General features: G+C 35.6%; 1 protein-coding gene across 1 annotated transcript in view; it reads left to right on the forward strand.

The window, feature by feature from the left end:
- LOC107745602 (ubiquitin domain-containing protein UBFD1-like) overlaps window positions 1–2,048 on the forward strand; it is a 7,415-nt gene extending 5,367 nt beyond the window's left edge. Inside the window, exons 5-7 of the mRNA XM_016559507.1 lie at window positions 1,183–1,288; window positions 1,367–1,449; window positions 1,628–2,048. Coding sequence (XP_016414993.1) covers window positions 1,183–1,288; window positions 1,367–1,449; window positions 1,628–1,738 — 300 coding nt within the window. The 3' untranslated portion in view covers window positions 1,739–2,048. The remainder of the gene's footprint in view (window positions 1–1,182; window positions 1,289–1,366; window positions 1,450–1,627) is intronic.
- The last annotated feature ends 7,824 nt before the right edge of the window (window positions 2,049–9,872 follow it).

Here is a 9,872-nt window from a genome sequence, read left to right on the forward strand (position 1 = left end):
GACCCTTTTGGGGTAGGGGTGTGTTTGTTTTGGTGATTTCAAATATCAACATTGTTTACCAGAAATCACTTACTCTGCCTTTAACCACTGATTTCTAGTTGTGTCCTCTTTTGGAAGGCCAAACAAAGTAATTTTGCTTTCGCAACGAAACACAGCGTCTTCACAACATGGCGGTGGCGGCAACAGCGAGAATAAAGTTACGCCTTCTTTCTTTGCGTAAATATTTGGGCGGTGTTATGCAAATCTTCCCACTCAGTGACGTAGACGTGGGGGCGTGTTTAAACGAGGCGTTTTAGGAGGGCGTGGACAAGTCTTAACTTTTATAAAGAATTATCTCTTTGGGTTTGAGACTTTAGTCTTTGCAACTTTAGGGATCTTATCTATGCACGAACAGCTTGTAACACTCCATAGAGAAAGGAATATTTGAAATTGCATCATATGACACCTTTAAACTTTTCAGTTTCTAAGCTATTTTATTGAGAAATCACAGAACGGTGTTGGCAATACATTTCCGCACTGAATGATTCTGTGCGCGCACGATGTGTGCGTGATGTACGAGCTACTGTCTGTAGCCAATGTATGGGCAGTACAGTGCAGCAGCGCATTATATTAGAACGGCGATTAATTTACCTGTACAATAAGCTGTTTAAAACGTGCATTCTCCCGTTCAGTTTCGAGCATTCAGTAATATAATCACACGTGTTGTGGAGCTCTTTCAGAGTTACAGGTGCATCTCAATAAATTAGAATGTCGTGGAAAAGTTCATTTATTTCAGTAATTCAACTCAAATTGTGAAACTCGTGTATTAAATAAATTCAATGTTCCATGACATTCTAATTTATTGAGATGCACCTGTATGCATTTATTTGTCATTTTAACTGTTTGGAAAAATGTCTTATCCTGTTGCGTCCTCTATAGGACCAGCGACTAGTCGACGTCAAGCTTAAAGCGTCATGGCAGAGCATTGAAGTCGACTAGTGATTAGTCAATTAGTCGGTGCAACCCCTAATATACATACACGCACACAATGAGTGTGTGTGTGTTTTGCTGTACAGCATCATGTGCTTGGTGGTTTAGTGATCATGTCCTTCATTTCCCCAGATGTAAAGTTCTTTTAAGGACACAGAATAAATTCATTTTACACACTAATGACATCCGAGTGATCTCTTATTTGTTAAACAGGAGCGTCTGCCAACAGTGCCTTTATCGGGAATGTACAACAAATCTGGCGGAAAAGTACGACTCACATTTAAACTGGAACAGGATCAGTTGTGGATCGGAACAAAAGGTGATTTTGTAATTTAATTAAACATTCATCCCTGATACATGATTTATGCTTATCTTGATTTTTTTTTCTGGCCTACAGAAAGAACAGAAAAAATCCCGATGGGTTCCATCAAAAATGTTGTGACTGAGCCAATAGAGGGTCATGAGGACTATCATATGATGGTATGTGTTTATCACGACATTTTCAACAAGCTATCTGTCATTCTCAAACAGAATTTTTTAAACGTAATAATATTAATGATAATTGTAAATTTGGTGCTGCTGTAAGACAAAAAAGCTGCAGAAGATGGTCAAATCATGTGTATATCTATATAAATAAATATGTTTTTTGTCACTCTAGGCATTTCAGCTGGGTCCGACAGAAGCCTCACAATACTGGGTCTACTGGGTGCCTACACAGTTTGTTGATGCAATCAAAGACACAGTTCTCGGAAAATGGCAGTATTTTTAATGTGCCTCTATAGACACTGAAGAATTTGGATTGAGAGCAAATGATTGAAAACATTAACTGGAGCCAACACAATAATCTGAAGAACCGATTTTTCTGAAGTATATCCAGAGCAAACCGAAGGATTGCTGTTGGACAAAATATTTTGGGGGTTTTAAGTGCACTAAGTGTCAGCATCCCGTTTTTCAAACTGTTTCACCACTCGTTTTTTTTTTTTTAAAGCAATCCCAGGCATAAACAGAAAATTGTACAGAACTTGCATATACATTTCTCGTAGTTATTCTGAAAGAAATAAAAATTATTTAAGGAAAATGATCGATGCAGTAGAAAGATTTTATCTAGTATATTCCTCGATTTACCTTACAACTCAAGCAAACTTGCCAAAGTCAGCAGATCACACAGTTGTTAATTTTACAATCAGCTTTTATCATTGCACAGATTATAGTTTACATGTAAAATAGCGACAATGTAACACTCAGCTATGGTATTAATCCAGGTTAAAAGAGCATTGTTGCATTTTATGTAGTTAAAAAATTCTGCATTTTCCTCCACACTTTTAATTGCACATGGAGAGCTCATCTCATTTTGTCTTGACCGCAGGAGCCTTGTTGCAGAATTACAACCCTAAAGCCAAGAGTACAGTTGCTCAGCCTCTCTGCTTTCAACCACATCATACTTTGACAAAGGCAATATCTTCTTAATATTTTATTGTTTAATGCAGCGACATCTCTAGGCCCAAGTCCCTCTCAAATCAGATGTAATATTAGGGAAAACAGTGTTGATGTGCCCTTAATACTCAGTCATATAACTAAGTTAAATTGCTGATGAGTGACTATTCTGATCATGCATGTTGTTTTTTCAAACATGGTGCTAACCAATGATACACATTTTTAATTCAATAAAGCCCAAAGGAAGAAAGAATTCCAGTGACCTTTCTGTAATAAATTTGCCTATGTACTTACATTTTTTATTTTCAAGCTCTATGTATCAGCTCATGGGGGGGATTTCTTGGCTTTCAAATAGCATGAAAAAGCGCTGTGCGCATTTTACTTTCACTTTCAAATTAGCTGCAATTAGGCATTGGTTCAATTCAAGCAACAATAACGTCAAACTAATAGAACTTTTATTAACAAAACGAATAAAAATACACCATATATGCCTAATAAAATAACAAATGACTTAGGCTACACAAAGTTTAAATAGGTATATAAAACTAAAAATTAGCAAAACGAGTAAGAAAGCTTGGAGGCACGGCATACACACCTTGATGTAAAATAAAATACTAGTGCTGTCAAACGATTAATGGCGATTAATCGCATCCCAAAAAAAAAGTGTTTACGTAATATATGTATGTATGTTGTGTATATTTATTAAGTATATATAAATACACACACATGTAGCCAAACGGGCGCCTTTGCATTTCCTTTCTAAACAATCTTTTGCCATTGTCTTGTCTTTCTCACCTCACTCTTGTCAGTCAGCTCGACTCACTCTCCTCACGTGATAAATAAAATCTGACTCCTGCTCCGTGGTGCACTGTTGTTCGCACACGGTTCGGCACGCTGCATTGAGCGTTTAGTTTTTAAAAGTGTCTGTCCTCTAACTGAACTAGGCTAAATGATTTTTGTTACTATAAAAAAATCAAAACGACGGTGGGGGGCGGTGCCGCGGTAGGCAAATGACGGAACCGGCGTTGCGGCTTAACACCGGTATAACCGAAAACACAGTCTATCGCGGCAAGCCTAGTATCTAGTTCAATAATGAGAGGAGTAGCTCACCCTAAAATGAAAATGTACTCACCCTCAGGCCATCCATGATGAAGATTTAGAATTACATCACTTGTTCACCAGTGGATCCTCTGCAGTGAATGGGTGCCGTCAGAATGAATCTCCTATCAGCTGATAAAAACATCACAATAATCCACAAGCACTCTGCACGACTCCAGGCCAGTCAACACCATGTGAAGTGAAAAGCTGCATGTTTGTAAGAAACAAATCCATCAAAGCATTTTTTATAAACCATTGTTTTATAAACCATGTTTTTTTTATAAACCATTTTGTAAACCATTGCTTCCGGCTAAAATATGAGTCCTCTATCAGTAATATTGAGGATAACAGGGGATGGACTTTTCACCGAAGGAAACGTTTTTATGGATTATGGACTTATATTTTAGGAGGAAGTAATGGTTTAAAGTTTTTAACGACATTAATTGATTGATGGACTAGTCGGGTGGATTACTTGTGTATTATTTGTGATGCTTTTATCAGCTGTTTGGACTCTCATTCTGACGGCACCCATTCACTACAGAGGATCCATTGGTGAGCAAATTATGTAATGCTACATTTCTTTAAATCTGTTCCAAAGAAGAAACAAACTAATCTATATTCATTTTTGGGTGAACTATTCCTTGAAGTAGTATGCAGTATGGGAAAGTTGGGTAGATGTGTTACCCCCTTAATCTAGTAAGCTACATACAGTGGGTACGGAAAGTATTCAGACCCCCTTAAATTTTTCACTCTTTGTTATATTGCAGCCATTTGCTAAAATCATTTAAGTTAATTTTTTTTCCACATTAATGTACACACAGCACCCCATATTGACATTTGATAATTATATTTCATATTTAGAAAGAATATAAAGCTGTTTGTGGTTGAACATTAGCATGTTCTTCAAAATATTATCTGATGATGGGTAACGTGTTTCAGTATCAACTAATAGTGATAGTGAGCTTTGCCTCTGAATGGAAATATGAGCATATTACAAAATGTGAAAGATTCAAATATTCTGAATATCAAACCATTACACAGCTGGTTCATTAATATATGCAGCAAAATAAGGCTTTAGTAAGCATTTTTTTAAATATATTTTTATCTATTTTTATTTACATACAAATCAGTCTTCTTTTTTTTTTTTTTTTTTTTTTTTACAAGATAGGATACTTTTCAAAAATGTCCTTTTTTTGTTCCATGGATGAAATCTGTTTGGGATGACATGAGGGTAAATTATGACAGAATTTTAATTTTGACTGAACTGTTCTTTAACGTTTTCTTAAGAAGATAAAGACATAATGTTTTTCTGTTTGCTGTTCTTGTATACATATTTCTATGGCTGTGTACCATAGTCCTTTTATTCTCAGTTGATACCATCTTGAAATATAATTTCAAGATACATTACTTTTACCTCTATGTGACATTACTTCTTCACAGCCCTCTCTCTTTCTGTACTGTTGTGGCTATATTTGTTCATCCTCAAATAACTTAAAAGCTCCCATTTTAACTAATTTATTGAGAGGTCCAAATTAAACATATCTCCGATGTATTATTTCAGTTGCAATTAAACAATACATTGAATATGCGTTTTGCTACTTGGTTTTATGAGTAGTATTGTTTTCCAAAAATCTGCTGCTGTCATGCATCACAGATGTACAGTTCAGGTCAAGAAGAAAAAAGAAACAGGCTTTGATCACTATCATTGAGTTGATGAGTGGAAAATATGCCGTCAGGTATGTAGCAGCGGAACAACAAAACTGAATTATTTTTTAACTTTAGTAACTTAAGAGCTAATCTTCAAATAATCATAATAATAATTAACTTTATAAAATTGACAAAGATTAATGGAGTTTTCTGAACATATTTAGTTGTGATTTGCAAATGCGGACCACAGAGGCAATAAGTGATTAATTTTCATATAATTATCATGAGTCATTATCATGGGAAGTGCTGGAATACAAAGTTTAACATTGAGAGAACTAAATATGAAATGGTGAAAGTGAAAGAGTATTTCAATAGAAAATACAACAGAAAGCACCATAAATTTAAGTGAATTCATTTGATGGATTTTTGTAGTTGACACGAGTACTTTTTGAGCAGTATGGGAAGTTGTTGAAATTCACTAAAATCCATTCTATTAGCCAAATCATAATATCCTTTTCCAAAAGATACACTTTTTTCCAAGGTATAAACACTATTTCTGTTTTAGGTTGCGAATAAATAACTATTATTCAAAATTCAAATTCAACATTTTTACACGATGTATTAACTTCACTACAGTAGTTTATAAAAACAAAACAAAAAAAACAGAAACATAGTCCTCACAACTCCTAAATGTAAATTACTCGATAATTCTCACCATGTGTTTTATATATATATATATATATATATATATATATATATAGCCACAGGTGAGTGTTTGTTTTTAATTTCTTACATAGAAAATTTATTTAAAACAAACAAAAAAATATTCCTGAAGTTAGTTGAATGAATTTGTTTATTTACAGTATTTTTTTTTTTAGCTGAAACACTGCATTTACCAATCAAAACATCAGAACTATTTCCATAAAGTGTTTAAGCAGAATTAACTGTTTACATTACACTTACATTTATTCATTTAGCAGGCACATTTATTACAAACAATTTATTATTTGTTTTACTTTTTCTTTCTTTTTTACTTTGAAAAGGAACCATTTATACTTGTCAGAAGCAAATCCATAACTGTCATCTCCAAAATCAGTCATCCTAACCGCAAACCTTGTTTTTATTCTTTTTCTTTTAAATTACAGTTCTGTACAGTTTCAGTACAGTTAGATGGAAAAACACTGTTGCTGTGTGATGGTGAGGAATAGGGATGGGAAGATTCCCTGATTCGCTCGGTGCATCGGCATAAAAAGTTAACAATGCGATACATTGGTTTAAAAAGTGCATCGGATACAAGTTGGCATTCTCACCCTCAGGCCAGCCAAGATGAAGATTTAGAATTACATCACTTGTTCACCAGTGGATCCTCTGCAGTGAATGGGTGCTGTCAGAATGAATCTCCTATCAGCTGATAAAAACATCACAATAATCCACAAGCACTCTGCACGACTCCAGGCCAGTCAACACCATGTGAAGTGAAAAGCTGCATGTTTGTAAGAAACAAATCCATCAAAGCATTTTTTTACTTTAAACCATTGCTTCCGGCTAAAACATGAGTCCTCTATCAATAATATTGAGGATAACAGGGGATGGACTTTTCACCGGAGGAAACGTTTTTATGGATTATGTACTTCTATTTTAGGAGGAAGTAATGGTTTAAAGTCTTTTTTTTTAACAAGACTTTAATTGATTGATGTACTAGTCGGGTGGATTACTTGTGTATTATTTGTGATGCTGAAAAGTGCATCGGATACAAGTTGTATCGCGATGCATCGTTTCACATGCATTTGCATCGGTAAAAGCCGATTTATTTATATATAATTACTAGTGGATGCGCTATATTTTTATTGTTTAGAAAGTGACCAATATTTTATATGTACAGTGGGTACGGAAAGTATTCAGACCCCCTTAAATTTTTCACTCTTTGTTATATTGCAGCCATTTGCTAAAATCATTTAAGTTAATTTTTTTTCCTCAATGTACACACAGCACCCCATATTGACAGAAAAACACAGAATTTTTGACATTTTTGCAGATTTATTAAAAAAGAAAAACTGAAATATCACATAGTCCTAAGTATTCATGTGCGCTCAAAATATGATCTTTCGCGCGCAGAATTGTGGCAGAAATGTAAGCCCATAGATCTAGGCCTATGTTAAATTTGCTTTATGGAACCAAATAATTTGACAATAAGTCAGACTAACTGAAATAAGCCTGGCTTAATTGGTAAACTTGTTTTATGAAACAGGCCTCGAGGCATTAGAAGTGATCATGCTTTTTCCAATGCATCATATTGCATCGAATCGCATTGTGTTGAATCGAATCGAATCGAAATCGGATCGCACTGCATCGTAAAGCCGCCTTTCCACTGCACACGACATCGGTAGCTGCTTCATATGTATCTTTATTGTATCGTATCAGGTACAAACCCAAGTTATTAATAATAATAATAATATATATTATATTATATCTCTCTATATATATATGTGTGTGTGTGTATATATATATGTATATATACCCACACTATTCTGTGTACTTGTTTAACTATACTTATGAGGGCTAAATGTCCTCACTAATATAGTGAAATATCATAATTGACTTGAGGACATTTTAAATTAGTTTAAAATGCTCACAAATCGGCCAAATCTTTTTTTGTTTTTGAATTGTTTAAATCTAGGGATTTGCACAGGTTTTTGTATTGCATTACTAATTACTTCTTAAATCCCACATCAACCTCCACCAGAACAATACAAGGATAGACATGAACCTGCTCTTTTCATTCTTTCAAATAAATAATATACAATTGCATACATTTTTTTTCTCAATACATTTGTAAAATGCGGAATAATAACTGCATGGAAATATGGGAATACTAGGCTAGATGCTAATTAAGGCACGACAAGGATTTGCATACATTAAGCAAATTTGGCAAACAAAACACACCTGACAAACCGACAATCTCACTAACTCTCTTCCAAGCCTAATTTTTCCTATTAAAGTCTCTGTATGATTCTAGAGAAGTATCATACAGAATGGGGTTTTCTGAGACAGCGAGGATAAGCTTCTCTGTGTGACGCTCCGCTACGTTTTCCGCTCTATGGACGTGCGCTCCACTCAGTCGCTCTAACCGCCCAAGCAAGCGCTCCTGTAATAAAAGCAAATTACCCCTTAAAACCGTAAGGTGGCGCTACTCTGTTAAAAAAATGTAAGCTCCGCCCCTCACTTCCGGTTCTGTGGCTGCGGTTCTGAAACTGCTGGTGCTGCGGGTCTGCAGCTGGATACTATTGCCCATGTTGCCGTGTACGATCATAATGGAATTTCCGTGCGACTGCCACTAGGGGGCGAATTCCGACAGTCGTGTCCGAATGTCGTGTGCAGTGGAAAGGCGGCTGAAAGGCGGATAGGGGTTAATCGCATCGCATCGGTAGCTACTTCATATGTATCTTTAGTGTATCGTATCGTTGGCTATGCATCGAGATGCGTATCGTATCGGCCTCAGTCATGGAGATGCACATCCCTAGTGAGGAATGTTTGATCCGTGTGTGTGGTAACAAATGTATCTATAAAACTGGGACCATGAGTCACCCCAGTTCTGAAATATCTTAAACATGCATAAGATACACCTGTTTTCCGCATAGCAGGACAGCTGATTGTAAAAAAGAGGGTAGTCTGTTTTAATGCTTTGAAGAATAAATTGTAAGATACTTCCTGAAAACATCGTGTAACAGTAACTGGGTGCAGCCATGATTACAAAGATTTTTTTGCCATGTCTTTTAATAGACATCTGTTACACCATTACATGTCTAAAAGTGTGCTTTTTAAGAGTATTTATCACAAAGTTAAATAATAGTTTTTACTTCTGTCCAGAGCCACTTACAAATCAGAAAAGTGTTAAGGTTATTGTTCTTTTTCAATTGCTGTGTTTATGTTCTACTGTTAATAATTCGAGAACAAATGATCATTTTAGTTAAGTTGCCTTTATAAACAAGGTTTTGGTTGTATGCATGCACACTACTGTTCAAAAGTTTGTGGACAGTAAGATTTTTTTTAATGCTTTTAAAGGATGCCTTAAATTAATCAAAAGTGACAGCATTTATTTCAAATAAATGCTGTTCCTTCTGAACTGTTTATTTACCAAAGAATCCTGGGGGAAAAAAGTATCACAGTTTCCACAAAAATATTAAGTATAACTGTTTTCTGTCAAGGTAGCCTTCTATGGCGAAACGAAGAACAAGGAGATGTGGGCTGAACTCAAAGTAAACGGTCTTTATTAATCCTACACGGGGAAACTCAAGGCAGGCAGCGACACATAGAAAACACATGGACGTTCAATTCCGGACAAGGCAAACTTGGAAACACAGGGCTTATAAACACATGAAACGCAATCAGGGAGAACAGAAACAGGTGAGGAGTATGGTTAGGGTTAGGATTAGGGTTTGGTTTAGGGTTACTTGCATGTAATTATGCATAATTAATTGTTATTACAAATAGTAAGTACATGTAACATGTGGAACAAGGACACCTTAAAGGCACAATATGTAATTTTCGCCGCTAGAGGGCGCGTATTCAAAATAAACAAATAGATGAAGGCGTAGTTAGATGACGCTGTGATTGAGTGTGGAATCATGGGAGTTGTCGTCTTCATCCCCACAGCCGCTGCAATCCGACGGGACTCGGGCAGAAATCATGTTCATGGATGAGCTAATGATTTATTAATGTAGTAG

The sequence above is a fragment of the Sinocyclocheilus rhinocerous genome, unplaced genomic scaffold (genome assembly GCF_001515625.1).
Source record: "Sinocyclocheilus rhinocerous isolate Xijiao unplaced genomic scaffold, SAMN03320098_v1.1 scaffold1912, whole genome shotgun sequence".
Taxonomy (NCBI): domain Eukaryota; kingdom Metazoa; phylum Chordata; class Actinopteri; order Cypriniformes; family Cyprinidae; genus Sinocyclocheilus; species Sinocyclocheilus rhinocerous.